General features: G+C 38.1%; 1 protein-coding gene across 4 annotated transcripts in view; it reads right to left on the reverse strand.

Moving 5' to 3' along the window:
• LOC124118346 (protein O-mannosyl-transferase TMTC2-like) overlaps window positions 1-20934 on the reverse strand; it is a 475717-nt gene that overhangs the window by 447908 nt on the left and 6875 nt on the right. For all 4 annotated transcript variants that reach the window (XM_048383557.1, XM_046480439.2, XM_046480438.2 and 1 more), the window contains exon 2: window positions 371-956. In XM_048383557.1, coding sequence (XP_048239514.1) covers window positions 371-956 — 586 coding nt within the window. The remainder of the gene's footprint in view (window positions 1-370; window positions 957-20934) is intronic.

The raw sequence follows: 20934 nt of genomic DNA on the forward strand, positions 1-20934 counted from the left end.
CTTGTTTAAAAAGGCACCGACCGTATGCTAGCACCTTATGCTAGAATTAATCCAGCAGGCAGGGCTAAGAAGAGTAAAAACAATTCAGCAGGCTAAAGGTTAAATACAAATGGATAGTAACTCAATTTCAAGGGCACTAACTACAATGTTTAGACATTCACCAAGAATGGACACCAGGCAGCAAAGTCTGGACTCCCAGGTAAGGGCAGGTAAGTAACAACAATGTATTAGCATGTTCAAATTGAAAAGTTTTCAGTTCACTTAAGAAAATACAAAAGTGTGACAGTCTAGTGGCCTTTGAGGACTGCACTGGTAAATTATCCTTCCAAAATATAGGTAAATTCTTAGAGACATGGACATATGTACTCACCATGGTGAAGATGTGTAGCTGCAGTATTTCCTGAAGTTTCACGCGATGAAAGACAAAAACATCGTATGTAGCACAGACACCAAGAACTGCAATGGCCTGTTCTTTTGTCAGTAGACTTGCCACGGTGAATACACAAACACTGACCACATACAGCCAACGATGGGAGGCCATGTGGGCGGAAGTTCGGTATTCCACATATTTCATGTAACTCAGGAATGTAAGAAGAAAGAAGAGACATGCACCAATGTCAGCCCGACCAACAATGCCAGCAACAGCTTCAGTGTGTATGGGGTGGGCTGCAAACAACAGTCCTGCTACATAGGTTGCAAATTTCCTCTTCAGCACCTTTTGCGCTAGACAGGTGAAGACTGCTGTGACCATTGCATGCAGGAGGACATTACCCAAGTGGTAGCCCCAGGGATTTAGCTTTCCCAAGGCATAGTTGAATCTGAAGGACAGGACACAGAGTGGTCGGTAGGACTTGTGTGAGCCACTATGTGTGAGAGGTGTCCCCCAGAAGTCATCAAAGAAAATATTCACCAAGGGTGTTTCTGGTAACAAGTCTTGGTTCTTCTGGATTGCCCGACTGAAACATACAATAAGTTACTATCTCAATTAGTACTGATTCATACAACATGTACAATGCAATAGGAGTATAATGCATTTTGATACTCTCTGAAACAATACACGTACTGTACTGTTACAAAACCATACAAGCCTCATGACATGTTAACTTCAATGAAAAATAATTGTAAAAGACTATTTCCTGTAGAAAGTTGTCAAGTTTTCATTATCATACTGTGTATCATTTGGCGACCTCACCTTTGAGATAATTATCACACTGCAATCGTTACAGCCCCAATACAACCTTCTATGAGAAGCCTTGATAATGTTGAACCAATGTAGTTGTTACATGTCTAGTGAAATAGACTACATATTGTATTTGTGGTGTATGATGAAAAAGCTTTTGTAACATGACCATGATGACTTGTACACAATGTTAACAATCCATGTGATCTTACCAAATGATCTAACTTGAGTAAATCCAGTTAATTACCTTTTGTTTGACAGCCATCAGCAAATGTTTAACAGACAGACAGATTTATTTGTATAAGGCCATTTGACCCATTTTTACAAAATACATTTACATTATATTTATCAAAGAGTTACCTAATTGATACTTTTTTTTGTGTTGAGAACACGCACATTAGAAATTTTGCAAAATTTATCATTGTATCGTTGTTGGATAGTTGACAGAGTCTTTCTAAACAAAAATAATTATGATTAAGTAACTGTCTTTGGGATATACATTTCCTGCCGACTTGCATAAAGAGGACAGTTGTATATAACATAAAGTTCATCCTCAATTACATGTTTAAAATATATATTCATATTTACACAAAACGGAGCAATATTACGTAAATAAATAGACAGTTAATTCACAATGTGATTACATCGGATCAGCCTAATAGAATCCCATGATCTATAATCTTTACATGTTATTAGGGTTGTGACAGATTCCAAAGGACTGGAGTTCAAATGAAACTTGCAAGCTCCTCACAGTGATACTGTCACTGCCAAAGTCGTAGCTCCCCTGTGCGAGGCAGCCTGCAACCATGCAACCTCCTGACCATTATGTTTACATGTCATATGTTGTTTAGTCATCTGGCAGTAAAAAATGTTAGTTTAAATTTGGTTACTGAATTCGATGATATAAAACAGAACTTGAGTGCAATACATAATCCTTCTACGCTTATTATTGAAGTCTTGTTTGGAGATGTACCGGTAGATGCCTTCGAAATATTACCAGGTCTATCAATTAAATGGCTCGAGAAACACCAACGTCAACGTTGCAGTATTATTTATATGGGAGCATCACCCGTTGCAACTCTTGAGGGGGTCCAAGTTAATAAAAGTGATAGCATTTCTGTTACTAAGATATTTATGCCGTATAATATACATTTAATAAGGTTGATGTATACTCTCAAAACATTGAAGCATGACCAATTAAAGACTATTATATGATATAATAATATACATTATGGGTTTATATCCGGCGCATCTGAAGCATCTGAAAAGATGGATACTGTTGATGGATTTCGATTACATCAAATAAGCGACATTAAACATAGAATAGAGAAGGAGAGGGAGTTGAGACTTGGATTCAATAAAAAGTATCGCAGAGCTGTGAATGCTCTCGACCGAGTTGACACCGTGCTTGTAACGGCTCGCATGGGACTCGGTGTAGCCTGTGTTGGTTTTACTATCAACTATTATCGCCGCGCCTACCATACTTGGCATGGAAATAGCGGCTGGAGTCTCAGGACTTGCAGGAATAGCCATAAAATTCATTTCTCGTAAGTTGCAAAAGAAAGCATTAAAACATGATAATATTCGGATACTCGCCAAAGCAAAGTTGAACAGCATTGAGGATCATATTTCAACAGCAATGGCTGATTGTAAGATATCCGAGGAGGAGTTTCATTTAGTACTGTCAAAACTCACCAAATACAACGTAATGAAGCAGGAGATTCGATCCAATTCTCGTAAGACCAGTGGTATTAGCGAAGACGAGAAAAAAAAGTTCATAGAACAGGGGAGGCAACAAGCGCGTCAATTATTCCGTGCCAAAACCAAAGAACTGGTTGGAGATTAAAAATAGATTGCTTGATCAGGTTGGATCACATTTAAACGAATGCTTACATAAGTATATAATAATGGAGAATTACAAACCAACAAAGGAAGAACTGGAAAAAGCTATCGAAGCATTTATGTTCAAGGACAAAATTATCAAATTGAGAGAATTACCACAAGGTATAAATTATATCAGTGATATCAAACCAACCAAATACGGTCATCAATTGTTTCTTTCCAATCAAGAAGAGCATATAGTCTGGTCTCCTAGTAAAATGAACGAAGAACTTAGTAAAAATGTTGAATATCACTTTGTTAAAAATAATGGTATACATATGAGTAAAATTAATAGAGAATATTTTCATTACAATTTAGTTTAATGTCATGATGATCGTTGAATCGAATCATCGTTTTTGCATAAATAATTCCCTCTGTAGTAGTGGTATTGTTATATAAATCTGACACCAGTGGAAGTGAGCCAGAACCATCATTACCTATACTACTGACATCTTTACCTCTTGACAGTTTGGAAGCACCTATGACAACAGCGAATCCCAGTCAATCTGTGATGCAGTATGTTCAAAAGACATCTTTATCTCTGGACAGTTTGGAAGCACCTATAACAACAGTGAATCTTGGTCAATCCATGATGCAGGATGTTCAAGAGACATCTTTACCTCTGGACAGTTTTCAAACACCTATGACACCAGTGAATCCAAAATAAATCCATGATGCAGGATGTTCAAGAGACATCTTCACCTCTGGACAGTTTTCAAACACTTATGACACCAGTGAATCCAAAACAAATCCATGATGCAGGATGTTCAAGAGACATCTTCACCTCTGGGCAGTTTTCAAAAACCTATGACATCAGTGAATCCGTGTGTGTGTGTGTGTGTGTGTGTGTGTATCCGTGTGTGTGTATCCGTGTGTGTGTGTGTGTGTGTGTGTGTGTGTGTGTGTGTGTGGTTTTGAACTATTTGGAACTTTAAGATGTGTATCCTTTGACACTAACTAGGTGGTAGGTGACAGCTATTGTTTTAGGTGGTTAGCCCCTGGTAATTAGGGTGCTGTCTAGACTCACTGAATACCTGAATACAGAGGTAATTAAGTGGTGTTGACAAGGTTGAAACATTGTTTCAATATAGATAACTATTGTAGGGGCCTGGTCCCGAACTTCTGATAAACCTTGATGTCTGGATGTAACTAAAAGAGTCAAAACACTTCTTTTCAATGAATAAATAGTTTTTTGATTCAAGTGGGTATGACAATACCTAATATGGATAACACAATGCTTCCAAATAAGTAGATCCCTCTGAGTTTTAAGGTTTATTTGTAAGGACCAGTATCAGGGCAAACTATTTATTGCCTGTAACTATAATGGTAGTTTACTGCTATATATATATAGATGGCTTCTTTATCTGAATAACTGTATAGTTACTAAGATAGCAATTTGTGTCTGTTTTCAAAAATGCAGTCTATTTATAGAAATGAATAATGTAAGGACAAGGGGAGCTTTGAGGCTGAATTATCTGCCCTTAGATTGAAACTGACCTGTAGACTGCCAAAGTCAGAATGACTCAGTATGGATCTCATCGTATTAATAGGTGTGAGAAAATGGTCACATGTCTGCGCATGAATACATCAGCGAAGATTACATAGTTCCTGATGTCAGAATTAACAGCAACTTTAATACATGTCTTGACATATCATCAAATACGATTGATTCTGGGTTCCTAAGCATGCTTAGTACGTAATTCATTAGATTAAATAAACTTTTTAACGCAAAAGGCTAGGCTTTAGCCAAATTCAGTAACTGCATTGCGACCTAAGCGAGCTGTCACAAAGTTAAAATGGCGGGCGTCAGCGAAATACATAGCTCAGTCCTGATCACAAATTCACACAAATATGGATAAATATCGAGCTGCCAAGGGATTGTGATCTCATAGTTGAAGAACGAAGGTGTGATGAATCTGTATCTGATGGTTAATTTGCATAACTGTAGGCTTAGAACAATGAATTCTGCAAAAGATACAGTGAATGGAACAATGTGGAAAATTCTTGAAAAAGTAAACAATATCGTTTTTGACAGGCATGTTATCGACATCGAAGCTTATGAGGTACTGACATATCCTAAACAATATGCGTAACATAATGGCATGGACATATGATTATTTTTACGAGATAACAGTATGCTATGAAGCTCTGATAGATTTCTTACCAAAACAAATTTCAAAACATTGAATTATGTGAAAACGAGTCTGGCAAAAATATTCTGGTACATACCTGGAAAACTAATTACAGTTTAAAAGATAATTATGATATAATTTGTCCACTGTCATATAACCATAAAAAGTACAACAGGGAAACATTTAAGAAATATTTCTAATTTTTAGAAGCTGTCATAACTTTCACATTTTACAATAAAGATACATTAATGTTTATATATTCTGGCCATCACACTATTGTATGTTCATGTGACAATGCATTTATGGTTTAATATTTAGAACATTGCACATGTTGCAATGCTTTTTTATTTTAATACCTTATTTATTAATGTATATTTAACTAATAACTACCAGTTACTAACAGTTATCAAACAATAGTTATCATTGTGAATAATTCTAAGAATACTACCTCTATTACGTCATTGCCATAAATTCCTGTTTATGCTCAGAACCACACTACAAATTTTTATAATCTAGTTGATGAGGATAACGGTTTGAAAGAAGTGAGGTGATTCCAACCTTGCGCATGCGCAGTGGCGCCCCTGGCGAGGGATAGGGTTTCCCTCACAACTATTTGATATGTTGGCAGTGAAGAGGACGTCTGTTGAAAATTTATAAAAATTTGTAGTGTGGTTCTCAGCATAAACAGGAATTTATGGCAATGATGTAATAGAGGTAGGGTATTCACAAGAATTATTTTAGTTTTAAACATTAAGCAGTATTACAAAACTAATGTTTGTATTTAATGCCCATGATAACAGTATCACTTCATGACATGTTCTACCATTTGCAAAAGAGAACACCTTTCCAATCGGCATGGGAGCGAAGCACAATAGTAGGAAGCAACAGAAGGTTGATGAGCATGATGAGTATAGTGTGCCCGTTGTTGTGTAAATTTCCTGATTGTAGATTCACATATTCTTGCATAGTGCCTGGGTGCAAGGAAAAGCATCCGTAATATCAACACAGGGAACAGCCTTTTCATGACAAATAAGTCTACTGTTGATAGCCCACATGGACGCCTGATAACACAATGGGAACAAGAACTGTCTGGTGATAAGGATTCTGATTTTATCTTGTCAGGCATACAGTGTGGTTTTAATATATTAAATGACAATGTAAACATTAGAAGAGCATGTGGAAAGAATTACAAAACTGCAACAACTCCAGAAGCATGTGAAACAGTGAAAGCTCAAATTAGAGAGGAGATTGAATGTGGAAATTATGTGCCTTGTAGTGGGGGGTTAAAAATAAAAGATAAGAAAGAGTAAATCACTTTCATACGAGGGTGTACCAGTCATGGATGATGATTTTGTGAAATGTTCTCTGATTGGACTGGGGGCACGGGTGGCCCATTCATCTGAGGCGCCTCGATTCGCTGTGCAGAGTTGCGTCCCTTGGGCACGCCAGAAACCTATGATTGTGGGTTCGAATCCCAGTTCGCTCCGATTATGTTTCTAGGTTTGTCAGCACCATACCCTTCGTCTTGGTTTTTACGCAGTGGTAAACGTCTGAGACCTGCAACACTTCGGGCTTTCCCACCACATTAAGCTGACACCCCGTGATATAACTGGTATACTGTTAAAAACAGCGTCAAACCCAACTCACTCACTCTGATTGGACTATCGATATGTCTGATAGTCCAATCATATTTAGCACAGGAAAGTGGGCTTGATGTGTCAAGGGTGGAAACAAGACTTTGATAAAAAGGCTAGTGGACGCTCTTCCCTCGGGTGGATGTGTACACCCATGCATTTCTATGATACAAAGCTTCTTTTTGGTGCAGCAAAAAGCCCAGAAATATTTTACAGAATTTCAAAACCAATTGTGTGTATGATAAAACATAGGGGTTTTGTGATAATTGCTGACATGGATGACTTTCTCGTCATATCGCAAACAAGGAAGCATTGTCTTAGGGGTTATGAAGCACTTGTGAAATTGCTGTTGAAGCTAGGTTTTAAAATTTATCATGAGGGTGCAGTGCCTTGTCAGAAACTGACATTTCTTGGGAAAGAAATTGACAATAATTTCAGGACATTATCGCTACCAAGTGACAAACTGGCAAAGCCTAAGAGTGAACTATGCTCTTGGGTTGTTAAGCATATTGATATATATAATTTCTTTCGTTTGAGGGACGAATTAGAATGAAATTATTTTCTCCTAACGTCGGAAAGCACAACAAAGGGAGGTAACCTGGTTTCGTAATGGATATATAAGTAAAGGCGGGAAGTTGAAACTTCATTCTCAGGTGCGGTGCAGTCGGGCTGGCTATATTAAACATGGACGCTGACAAGCCCATATCAGAGAAGTTAGACGAGATTCTTCGCCAATTGGAAAGATCAAAAGCCGAAATAGCGCAATCAGTTGAAGATTGTTTACTTGGTTTTCGTGAAGAATTTGAGAAAACGACAAAAGAGATATCCAAGTTGAAAGCTGATAAGGAATTTGTGTGGAAACGAGAAGGTTGTAGAATACAACACTCATTCAATACTGAAACTTTGGAAAATTTAAATCAGTTAAAGTTTGCCTTAGAATTTAAGAAATACGACTACGCGGCGGAGCTTGTTGAGACGGAAAAAACTCGGATCGAGCAGAGAAACAAACTTATTAAGATTGCCGATACGTCGGAAGGTGGATGGGAGACTGTAAAAAATTATGTTGCACGAGATGTGGCGTCCGACTCAGAAGATGACAAGAAAATTACAAGAGCAGAAAATAAAGCTGTCAAGAAAATCAAGTCCAAGATGGGGCGTTCTGCACGCAGTCCGTACTATAGACCACGTGGTGGTCGTGCTCCTAGTGCTACTGTCTCTTCTGCAGAGCCAGCGGCAGTCAACAGCTTCTCCATGTTCAATCAGCCCTTTCGGAGGAACTCATCAAGTGGAGCGTGCTTCTCATGTGGGGGATTTGGCCATTTCAGACGTCAGTGTCCGATGTCCGGAGAACAACAACCCGCTCAGACTACAGGACGAGGAGGAGGATCTGCCCATTAATAAAGAAACTGACTCACAAGTTAAGTATGACGTAGGTCATAGTGATAATCATGTGTTACTGACTGATGATTATTTTGAATATGAACAGGGCCATGCAGAAATCATTGTGAAGGATAGGCTAAAACAAAACATTGCTTTTTGGCGTCGAATCGGAAGTTCAGACTACGTCACTGATATCATAGAAAATGGATACAAAATTCTGTTTCATTCAACACCACCCAATACGGTTTTAGGCAACAACAAGTCTGCTAGATTGCACGAAGAGTTTGTATCAGAGGCTGTGTCTCAATTACTCAAAAAAGGTTTAGTGGTGCAGTGTGATATAAAGCCTACATTTGTTAATCCTTTGACAGTGTCAATCCAATCTTCAGGTAAGAAGAGACTGATCTTAGACTTGTCATGGGTCAACAAGCATGTATGGAAACAATCGGTGAAATATGAAGATTGGAGGACAGCCATGATGTACATAAACAAAAATGACTGGCTTGTAAAGTTTGATATTCACTCGGCTTATCACCATATTGACATATTTCCTCTTCATACCCAATACTTAGGTTTCTCATGGGGGACTGGTAAAAAAATGACATATTACAAGTTTCTTGTTTTGCCATTCGGGCTTACATCGGCGCCTTAGGTTTTCACCAAGGTGACCCGTCAGTTGGTAAAGTATTGGCGTTACAAAGGCTATAGAATTGTTACTTTTCTTGATGATGGTATTTTGTCCAGTGACTCTATGGCTAATACTACGATTATTGGAAATGCTGTCAAGCAAGATCTCATAAAGTCCGGTTTTGTACCAAAAAGTGAAAAATCTTTGTGGGCTCCATGTCAGGTTATGGCATGGCTAGGCTTAATAATTGACACGAAGTGTATGAAACTATCAATCCCTCGTTGGAAGGTTGATAAGTTACATCAGAGTATCATCCCGTTATTGAAAGGTAGCGGGATTGTCCCGGTTAGAAAAGTGGCTTCAGTCGTGGGGCAGGTGATAAGCATGAGTTTGGTTGTAGGATCTGTCGCTCAGCTCATGACTAGGGCTTTGTCTATGCAGACGGTAAGTATAACATCATGGAATGAGTTTGTTGTTTTGACACAGTACAGCAAACATCAACTCGAGTTTTGGTTACATGAGATAAATAAATATACAGAGAGAATATGGTGTGATCAGTCCATAGTAACGAGAGTGGTATACAGTGACGCCAGTAGTGTCGGCTACACAGGATATAGTGTACAGTTTGGTGAGGAACAGTCTCATGGGCAGTGGTCGGTGGAAGAAGCTGCGTTGAGTTCTACACACAGGGAATTAAAGGCAGTGTATATGTTTCTGCAGAGTTTTCTCCCTTTGCTGAAGTCACACAGGATCAAATGGTTTTCTGATAATAAAAATGTTGAATCGATTGTAGCTAAAGGATCTATGAAATCTGGGCTGCAAAGCATTGCTATGGACATTTTTAATCTCTGTCTCCAAGGTCAGATTCAGTTGGAAATGCAGTGGATACCCCGGTCAGAAAATGAGAGATCAGATTATCCTAGCAAGCTTGTGGACACGGACGATTGGGGAATCAGTGATTTTGTATATCAGCACATACAGAGTATGTGGGGTCCATATGATATAGATGTATTTGCCTCGTATTATAACAACAAGGTTGCTAGGATTTATTCCAGATATTGGAATCCTGGATCATGTGGAGTGGATGCATTTATCATGAGTTGGTCTGAAGGCAACAATTGGATAGTGCCACCTGTTTATTTGGTATCTAGGTCATTACGGCATTTGAGAATGTGTCAAGGCAGGGCTACGTTGATAGTTCCTGTTTGGTATTCAGCTACTTTTTGGCCATTGTTATGTCCTAGGGGAGAGTTTGTTTCACAGGTGACGGAAGTGGTTTATCTGCCTACTTACAAAGATGCATATGTCCCAAGCAGACAAAGCAATGGTCTGTTTGGTGTTTATGATTTAAATTTTAACATGATGGCGATTCGGGTTCAGTTTTGAATTTCCTGTTACAGGTGTTTTTGATCACGTGTTTGGTGACGAGATAGCAGAGCTATCGCCGAGTGTGAAGGAATTAGCAAAAGCAATACCGGGACTGCTTAATCATGCCAGAGCGACTTCCACGTGCAGAAAGTACAAGTATGGTTTCCGTGCTTGGAGAAAGTGGGCTGTTTCTAACGGTATGCCTGTAGGGTTACCGTTATCTCCCTTACATTGTGCGCTTTATTTGCTGTCCGTTATACAGCGGTCGGGTTCTTTTTCGCCCGTGCAGTCAGCGTTTTATAGTAATCGACACTTTCATGTTATTGTTGGTTTGCCCACTCCCACGGACAACACGTTGGTGATAAATTTGTTGGAGGCAGCCAAACGGAAGTTAGTTAAACCCGTTAAAAAGAAAGAGCCTATTACAGTTGAAGTACTTGAAAGGATGTTTGATTGCAAAATGCAAAACCAAAATGTATATAATTTGAGAACTGTGTGTATGTGTTTGCTTGCATTCGCAGGTTTTATGCGGTCTGCTGAGTTGCTTAATATTAAGCATGGCGATTTGTTGGTTTTTGATTCTCATATGACTGTATTTATAGAAAGGTCCAAGACCGATGTATACAGAGATGGAGCTTGGTTGGTTATTGGTAGAACAGGGACAAAGATGTGTCCTGTGAAGTGTATGGAATGTTTCTTGGAAAAATCTGGATTAAAGGAAGAAACTAATTCAGAAACTTATCTTTTCAGAAATCTGTCCAAGACCAGTAATGGCTATATATTTAGAGCCGAAAACAAACCAATGTCTTATACTCGGTTGAGGGAATTATTTATTGAAGCCTTTAAGCCTTACGTACCTGACATAAAATGCTACGGTTTGCATAGTTTGAGGTCAGGTGGAGCAACAGTGGCAGCCAATAGAGGCATCCCTGATAGAATGTTTAAACGACATGGTCGCTGGAGGAGCAAGAGTGCCAAAGATGGCTATGTTAAGGGCAGCATCGAAAATAGATTAAAAGTGTCTCTTTCTTTGGGGCTTTGAATTGCCAGTTCTTTGTTTCCTCAGTCAGTGCACCGTACAGTATCCCAATATGTTGTAGTTGTGTATTTTGTTGTGTTAGGGGGGAGAAGAAGGAGAAATATAATTTCTTTCGTTTGAGGGACGAATTAGAATGAAATTATTTTCTCCTAACGTCGGAAAGCACAACAAAGGGAGGTAACCTGGTTTCGTAATGGGTATATAAGTAAAGGCGGGAAGTTGAAACTTCATTCTCAGGTGCGGTGCAGTCGGGCTGGCTATATTAAACATGTTCAGTTATGTATGATGCCGATTGGAGTACACGTCGGTTGAATCTATATTTTTTATTATTTATGTGTGTAGTACCTGCGGCTGTCCATATGATGATCAGGATGTTATGCGTTGCTTGCAAGTTGTGCTGGCGAGCCATGATAATACGTTGTGAGATGGATCGGTATCCATAGTTGAAATCTCGAACACTCCAGTTGTGAGAGTATGGATTTGGGATATACTCTGATGAGTATGCGCTGACGAGCCATTAGAATACGTAATAAGGCGTCGATGCCTGTGTATATGTACACGTTGAAGATATGAAGCATCAAATCTATATTCATGTAAATTACGGTTGGTTGATGGTCATGATGCTGGTGATGTTCCTGATGCGGACGATGTTCATGATAATGTGAATACTTGTTGAAGAATAAACTGCGGTCAGTCAGTGCACCGTACAGTATCCCAATATGTTGTAGTTGTGTATTTTTTTGTGTTAGGGGGGAGAAGGAGGAGAAATATAGCAACTTCAACAATTGAAAGGAAAGCTAAATTGGGCTGCGCATGTCATCCATGGTGGACGCACATTCCTCCGTAGGATAATAGATTTATCAAATACACTGAAGCACAGCTCTCATCATGTCAGACTCAATTCAAGTGCTAAGCTGATATTCGGTGGTGGAAACTTTTCTGCAAAACCATCAATAGTACTAACAGGATTGTGGCGACAGACCCAGTGCCTGTGCATAAATTTTCCACCAATGCTTGTCAAGAAGGTAGTGCAGCACTTGATAAAGGTGACTGGGTGTGCTGTAATTGGCAAAAGGACCATGAGGACTTCCCAGAAATCGAAACAGAACACAAAAACTTGAAAGAACTTCTCACTGTGTTTGTGGCTGCTAAAAGGTGGTGTGAGGACTGGAGTAATAGACGTATTGTGGTGTATACTTATAACAGTGTGAGTGAGTTAAGGTTTATAGTCACATCAGCAATATTTCAGCCATATCATGACTAAATCAAGTTATATAATAATGATACACAAAACTGAACCATAAAACCTGTCGACGAAGGACAGTAAAGAAACAAGATAATCACAGTCGTAGATTTAAAACTAGCATGTTAACATAGAAATTGAACTATTCATAACAATACAAATAAAAATGGGCTACAGATCACCAGCAATCAGTTAGGCCACCATACTAGGGACCATGGGGACTTACAGTACTTCTGCTACCTACATCATAGTACATGATACCCCAGCAGGATTTACACCATCCCTCTGGCTACTGGTGATTGTTGGAAAGTTAAGCCAACATTTAAAAATATGATTACAACTATTGTAGTAATATACATACTTTCAATGATGTGGTCTTACATACTCTCATAATTTTACGCTACATCAACCCCACTGAGTGTGGCCACTTACAATCGCAGATATCAAATTTACTCATACCAATTTTAGAATAAACAGTAATTAATTACAAAACATGATCTTCAAAAATGTTGTAACAAAGATATTTCTTTTAAAAAGCAAAGAATTAAATGAGAACTCACCCTATTATAAAGGCCCTTCATACTTTGATGCTTTGAAATATTTATCCCTTGCAATTGAATAATCAATACAGTCAAGCAGGACATCACAAGGGATACACATCGGAGGATCCTCACCTTTCAATAAATATTCACGTGCATGCGGTGAATATGGAGTTATGATCTGGTATTCTAGAAATATATTTGTTTTTGTCCAAGGACTGTTGCACAAGCAGTTTTGCCACAATTCTTGGACCCATCAGTAAAAATAGAGCGGTAAGAATCAAATTTGCATCTTAATTGGATATATTCCTGTTGGAAGACTAATTTGATTATTTCAGATTTTTTAAAATTTGCAAGTGTTAGGTCTACCTTTTGTTTGACTAGTTGCCAAGGATGTGTAGACAACAGCTGATATGGTGCGATATCTAGATCTATGTTAGATGCTATGTTATGTGGCCTGATTCTGAACCCAAGAGGTGGAAAGTTTGGGTTTAGTTTGAAACAATTCTTCATAAATGTGAGAGAAATATTATGGAATTATTATGGTTCTGTTCGGATGAACAAAACCTTCCAAATGGTGTGCTGGTTTTCTTGGGGGAATTAGTCAGCAAAGAGCCGGAGTCACAGGAGACTAATCACAATTTTATTTACAAGAACAATTAACAATGAACAATTTTCAATATCTTATTCAATACCCACAGAGAGTCGGTACAACCCTCTGGGCTGTGGGAGAGAGAATTGCTGGTTTGAGCGTCAAACCCCTTCTGCTTAACATTTTGCTTCTGTATGTATTTAACAACAAGTGCAAAAGTGAGCGTGGCTCACTAATACCCCCGTCCCGCCTAGTGTGTCAGTAGTTACAAATTAAATAGCTAGGATAGGGTTAGGCAGGGTTCCCCCTAGACTCCAATATCTGAGAGTCACCTTGACGCAGCCTATGAATTTTTGGGAGTCAAAAATATTTTTTGAGAGTCAAATGTTTTATTGTATGATTAATGAAATTTAAAGTGTTCACTTTAATGTTACACTTAAAGTTAAGTATCTTTTAAATATTATATGTCTTTAGTTTAAGTTAACAAGTGCTAATTAATGTTCTCAGCTGATTGTACTACAGAGAAAAACAGGATATATGAATGAAAAACAAAGTTTGTTGGTTTTATCTTTTCACAATCTTTAATTACTTCACAGCTCATGAAACAATTTACAGTGACACTAATACAGGATGAATAAATAACATCAGTCTCAACTGTGAGACATAATTTTTAATCATGGATGGATATTAAAATACATTTCATGTCAGATTATAATCTAATACCACTAGCTCATTTACATCTTTTATCTAGTTATCTTGTATTATCTATCAACAGTGAAGTTGAACTGAAGACTTGTGAACACTCGTAATATTTTCTGGTTGAATACAGTTTATTAGCAACAACAAACCGTCCAAAGCTTTACATTTCGTATATACCATATTTATTCGCGTATAATACACACTCGTGTATAATACACACCCCTAATTATGGGCTATTAAATCCTGAAAAAAATATCTCACGTGTATAATACGCACAGACTTTTCTTCAGTCTTATTTCAGGCTGTCATGATCCGTCATCGGAAATAGCATAACAAATCCGAATTGAATTACACAAGTTATTCCTATCTGGCAATAAAAATGTGTTCTCTGTATATCTGACCTTATGTTTGTCATCTATTTAATTAATTTTATTAACTTTATTTAAAATTTCATTCAATAATGTTTACCTAAATTTCGGCAAAAACATGTGTCCCTCCGATACTTACAACTTCTGTTTACCCCGTTCCATAGGTTCTGCTTAACCACATACTGTAACCGTGCCAAATCACATTATTCACCGCAACAATGATAATATTTTCTTCTGTTTCATTTTTTACGAGTCTACACATCTAGATAAACATATGTCATGGTTAACTTTTAGTAAGAAAATATGCCGAAACATGAAAAACCTTGTCCATTTGCGGAATTTTCCTTTGTTTACATCACGTGCTGTCATCGAAGCCACATGGAGTGTGAGAGTTACGTTCACTTTGATGCATAAATATATTTTGAAACGACGATAAATTAAAAACTAGACGTAAATTTTAAGATGTTTGCAGATATTGTCTTCAGAAAATGTTTATAAATTAAGTTCAGGTGAGTAGTTGTAATATTTTCATTCCAAAGCTGGTAAACAACAACACAGATATTTTGAAATTGCGTCAGTCATGACACAGTCATTAATTTCTGGACGTATTTTTCCTTAATTGAGAGTCATACACGCAACAATACTGCGTCAGGGGAAACCTTGGTTAGGGTTTGAAAAATTCATGAAAAAATGGAAAATTAATAAAAACAATTTTTTTCTTTTGACTGCACCCCTCCATATGACACAGATTATATGTACTAAGTTTGAGATGAATCCACTGAAAAGTTTAAGAGAAATCGCGCGGACAAAGTTTTCGGACGGACAAAGTTTTCGGACGGACTTAAGGGTTTGAAAAATTCATAAAAAAATGGAAAATTAATAAAAACAATTTTTATCTTTTGACTGCACCCCTCCATATGACACAGATTATATGTACTAAGTTTGAGATGAATCCACTGAATAGTTTAAGAGAAACCGCGCGGACAAAGTCTTCAGATGGACAGTAGGGTTTGAAAAATTCATTAAAAAATTGGAAAATTAATAAAAACAATTTTTTTCTTTTGACTGCACCCCTGCATATGACACAGATTATATGTACTAAGTTTGAGATGAATCCACTGAATAGTTTAAGAGAAATCGCGCGGACAAAGTCTTCAGATGGACAGTAGGGTTTGAAAAATTCATTAAAAAATTGGAAAATTAATAAAAACAATTTTTTTCTTTTGACTGCACCCCTGCATATGACACAGATTATATGTACTAAGTTTGAGATGAATCCACTGAATAGTTTAAGAGAAATCGCGCAAACAAATATTTCGGATTGACAGACGGACAGACGGACGGAATCTGGGTATAACTATATACCCCCGACATTTTGTCAGGGGTATAAAAATTAGAACAATAAAAAGGAATATGATTGGTTGATACACGATGGGGTGTGCCCTATGGTTAATGAATGGCTAGACAGAGAGGAATACTTAATCCTGTTAATCCTGTTGGACTGGCACTAACCTTGTTGACATATTTACTGGGTGCTTGGAAAGAGATTATGGTGTCACTATATAGCTTGCATGGGGGCTAATCCTTAATGAGTCTAAATTGAAGTAATTGCTGAATGTTCTAATATAGGCGATGACAGATTTACTTAAATAAAATAGTTCAAGGCAATCTATAAGACTATGTAGACATATCTTTTGTCTGAGAGATGGGATCTTGATACCCTTATCTAAAAGCTTCAAATCTATTAACATGATTAAACCATGTAGACATAACTCTTGTCTTATTGAATAGTATGTCTAGGAGATGCGCTCCCGTTACCTTAGGCTAGCATCTATCTAAAAAGCTATAACTGAAATGACTGATATTTTATATATGCATTTTACCTGATGATAAGTATTACTTGCTAAACTATAATTATATGAAATGATGTATAAATATTACACCATGATAACTCATAAAAGCACTTGATGTGGATCTAATTATTATAGGAAAACTTAGTATAAATGTTATATCATGATAACTTCCCCTCCGTCTGAAAAAGTTTGGACCCCAAACGTGTAAAATAAAATAATTATGGCTTAGATGGACAATGTATTAAGTGAAACTGGTTGTATAGTAAATAACAAATATTATAGAATCTCTTTGGTATAAGGAAACATAATGTAAAAGTTCTTTCTGCTGTCATCAGGGAATCTGGATGTGGAGCTGGCTTGTCTTGGCACTCTGTACTGGTGGTTTTGGGGTGATGTAGGAGGCCTTGAGATAGTTCCACATCCTGGTTTTAGGATAGTTGGCTGTGTCCATTATCTGTTAAAGAAGGTTTTACATGGAAAACAAAGAAAAGGGAGTTAGCATGTTCAAATAATACTTCCTCAGTTCGTATGTAATAAGTAGAAAATAAAACAAATATGATATTTATGATGTAAAAAATCAGTACAAAATTATTACCAAATGGTGTCATGACCAGGAAGAATGTATTGGCGGCAAATTACACTAAGTATATCATGGATTAATAATATCCTTCTATTTTTGGATACAATCATTAGATACTTTATATATACATATATGTGCATGTGCATATAACAAGTGCATTGATTAATCACACTAATAAGGTATACAATCAGTAAAGAGTTAGAACTTATGTATATCCTTTTTAGAATTTGTTAGTTATCATAACTTTTTGGTTTGCCTTTTCTTTGTTTTGGTTCATCTCAGTTTGTTAGGCTCGTTTGGCTCGTTTCACTTCGCTTTTGAGAGTGATTGATCAGGTCAATGCTCAAAATTTGTTGTGATACAAATAACACAGATGATCAGGCTGATGCTATTTGTTCATAACTGGTGAGGTTAGATAACCAAACTAACAAAAAACTTGACACAAATACATATAACAAGATACAGCTAATAGCCATTTAGTGATTTGCACCGTTTATTCAGGAGATTTTTAATTTTTGTCAAGAATATCTTCATTTGGCATCTACAGGCATATATAGGGAGTTGATCCTGGTATGGTAGACTGGGTCTATGGTATGTGGTTGTAGCACGGTATCTAAATGTGCTTATGTTTCCCCTTTCTATATGTGGAAAAAAATAACCCTTTAGGATTTATAGATTGGTAGTTGAGACACATGATACGGAGCATAATCTTGAGGTTTGTGTCCATAGAGTTTTAACCACTCAGCGATATCCTTCCTTGTCATCGAGGTAGTGCTGTGTGAAGTGGGGAGGAACACTTTCAAAATAGTGTGTGTGGTAATCATGGTTATTTTTGTTATGGGTATGTGAGGTCGTAACGTAGCAGTCTCCTTGAATAATTTCAATGCCCATAACTCTCTTCGTTCATTGCTTGTATTCTTCTTAGGAAGTCACCTACCTGTCTTGTTGAAACATGATTTGTGTAATCCAAATGATAAGGTGCGAATGGGCTCGTATCGTCATATGTTTTGTACACTATGACATCACAGTCTAGCAGTCGGTCATATACCTTCTTGGAAGCATATATGGGTGGGTATGGTCTAAGGAATGAGTAAAAAAGCTCTGGCATTAGTCCATCTGTGACTTCAAGGAGATCATTCCAACTTTCAGTTAGGTAATTTGCTATAAGGCATGGGCAGACAGATTCAAAGTAAACCGTAGAAGGTGCATATGTGGAATCCGAAGTATGTACTTTTACATAGCAGTCGTTATCAGTGGTAATTTCGATTCCTATTACTTCTTCCACATCATGAATTAACATTGGAATCTTGATTAGGCTGATTGAAAAACTAATGCTTTTGGAGGGGCTTTTTCCTACGTTTACCTGACATGCTCTTTTTTATGTGAAAATCCCTTCGAATGGAGTCTGAAATGCTGCTGCCATACTCCCATGTGTTTCCTATTTCTGGATCCTTCCATTTCACTCTGTAGTAGATTTTGCCATTTGCTCTCTTGGAACTTACAATTGAGTGGATGTCCTCTGGATTGAAAACCTGAGGGATATCCTTGGTTTGATTAGCTGATGTTGGACTCTGACTTGGAGGTTACACCTGGCTGTTGTCAAGTTGTTTTCTGGATTTTGGCTGGTGATGCTTACTATTCCCTCCTCTTTTCCCTTTGTTAACCTTTGCATTTACCTTGGTTGGAGCACTAGGACCTGGTGTGGCATGATTTTCCTTGGTAATTGTCGTGCTAGAACCTGCAGGTTTTGCTGTTGTATTTGAAGCAGGGTTTTTCTTCCTTGTTGGGGTCTTTTGCTTCGAATTCTTGTTGCTGGAAGTGCCTGCCTTAGTTTTAGAATTGACCTTGTTACCTTTCTGTCGTGGAGGTCAGTGGCTTTGTAAGTTGAACTTGTTGATGGGGAATTGTCGCTGTCAAGCTGAGTATAATTGACTGGTTCCTCATTGTCATCCATGACTCCTGAATCTATGTTACTGGTGTCATTGAGGTATGGTTCTGGAGGATACTGTGGACAACCAGCAGGATCAATATATGGCTTCAGGCGGTTGGCATGGACCAGTGGTTTGTGTATTTTGTCGTCAGAACTTCAGCGTAGTTAGTAGGTATAATTTGGACCTGTATGGATGATATAAAAGCTACCATACCACTTTTCGGTTAGTTTGTTGGAAAGGCCTTTTTTAACTTTTTGACAGTAAAGCCAAACTCTTTGACCTGGGGCGAATTCTGGTTCTTTAGCCTTTCGATTATATTGTTCTGAATACACCCAGCCCGAGCAGTGTTTTCAGCTGCAATTGTTCTAGTGATTTCAAGCTCCTCAAGCAAATCCGAAAGGTCACTTTTGCTATTGTGACCTAAATTTTCTTTTGGAATTAATGCTACATCTTGTGGAGCTCTCGTTTCTCGGGCCAAAAAGCATAACATATGGGGGCTTTTGTGTTGATGAATTTGGGGCCATCCGATAGGCCATCATGATGCCAGGAATAAAACGGGACCAATCAATTTGAGACTTGTTACAATAGGCTCTTAGTGATTGATTGATGTAAGAATTGAGCCTTTCTACACAGCTGTTTGTTTGAGGATGGTATGGGTGGTATGGGTAAAATTAATTACCAAAAGTTCACAAATTGCTTTGATAAGTTTGGACATGAAGTTCTGACCTCTGTCTGAAATTAAGGTCCTTGGAGCGCCATACCGACAAAATATTTCTCTGACGAGAACATCTGCTACTTCTTTGGCTTCTTGGGTCCGAAGTGGAAAGGCTTCACATCATCTAGATGATGCATCTGTGATGAGGTTAGGTGAAATGGGGTTTTAACGTCACGTCCAAGATTATTGCACTTATACAGCGACGTGCATGCACGTGTATGTGTGTGTGTGGCTGCTTGAACTAGTCCGGACTGATGCCGATTTATAGTGCTAGCACACTGAGATAACGTGCCGCAGTTTAACATGAATACCCCACTCAGACACAGTATACTGACCCCGAGCCGACCAGTCCTTGTTTTAGCCCCTTAATGTCGAGCACCAGACAGGGTAACAACAAGTACCATCTTTTAACGTCTTTTGGTATGATGCGGCTGGGGAACGAACCCCGGACCTTCCGCTCTACCATTAAACCACGGAGGCGGTTGCATCTGTGATGACCAAAATGTACTTGTATTTGTCTGGTGTTGTTGGCAGGGGACCAAGAATGTCAACGTGCCATCGGGTGAAGACCTCTTCTACAGGTAGTGGACGAAGTGGTGCCTTCTTGCCATGGTAGTGCCTCCTGGTCTGTTGACATACCTCACACGTCTGGACATAAGTAGCAATATCGCTGTACATTTTGGGCCAGTAGTACTTAGGTCTCATGGTGTTGTGCATGCTTTCTTTCCCATGGTGGCAACCACCAAACTCTGAGTCATGGTAGGATTGCAGGACTTGATTCCTGAGGGTTCTTGGGACTGCCAGCTGTTTAATGAACTTGTCCACATGGCCTTTCCATCTTTGTGGAACGAATCGGTATGGGATCAATTCTAAAAGTATTGGCTTCAATAAGAATCTTTTGACGAAATTTTGTTTTCATCTTGTGGAAGGACATCATCCCCTTTGTAGTCAAAGATTTGGATGAAATCTGGACAAATCCTTTGTAGATGACGTAAATTTGGATGTTCTTTTATACTTACTTCAACCAATGTCTCTTGAGTAACATCAGCATTTGTAGCATGTAATGCTGCAACAACATTAACTGGTACTGACTGATAATCCTCTTCATATTCAAAGGTGACTGACCAATGTGTTGTCTGTGTGTACTAATTCTAAGTGATTAACAATAGGTG

The sequence above is a fragment of the Haliotis rufescens genome, unplaced genomic scaffold (genome assembly GCF_023055435.1).
Source record: "Haliotis rufescens isolate VD_foot unplaced genomic scaffold, xgHalRufe1.0.p SCAF_5, whole genome shotgun sequence".
Taxonomy (NCBI): domain Eukaryota; kingdom Metazoa; phylum Mollusca; class Gastropoda; order Lepetellida; family Haliotidae; genus Haliotis; species Haliotis rufescens.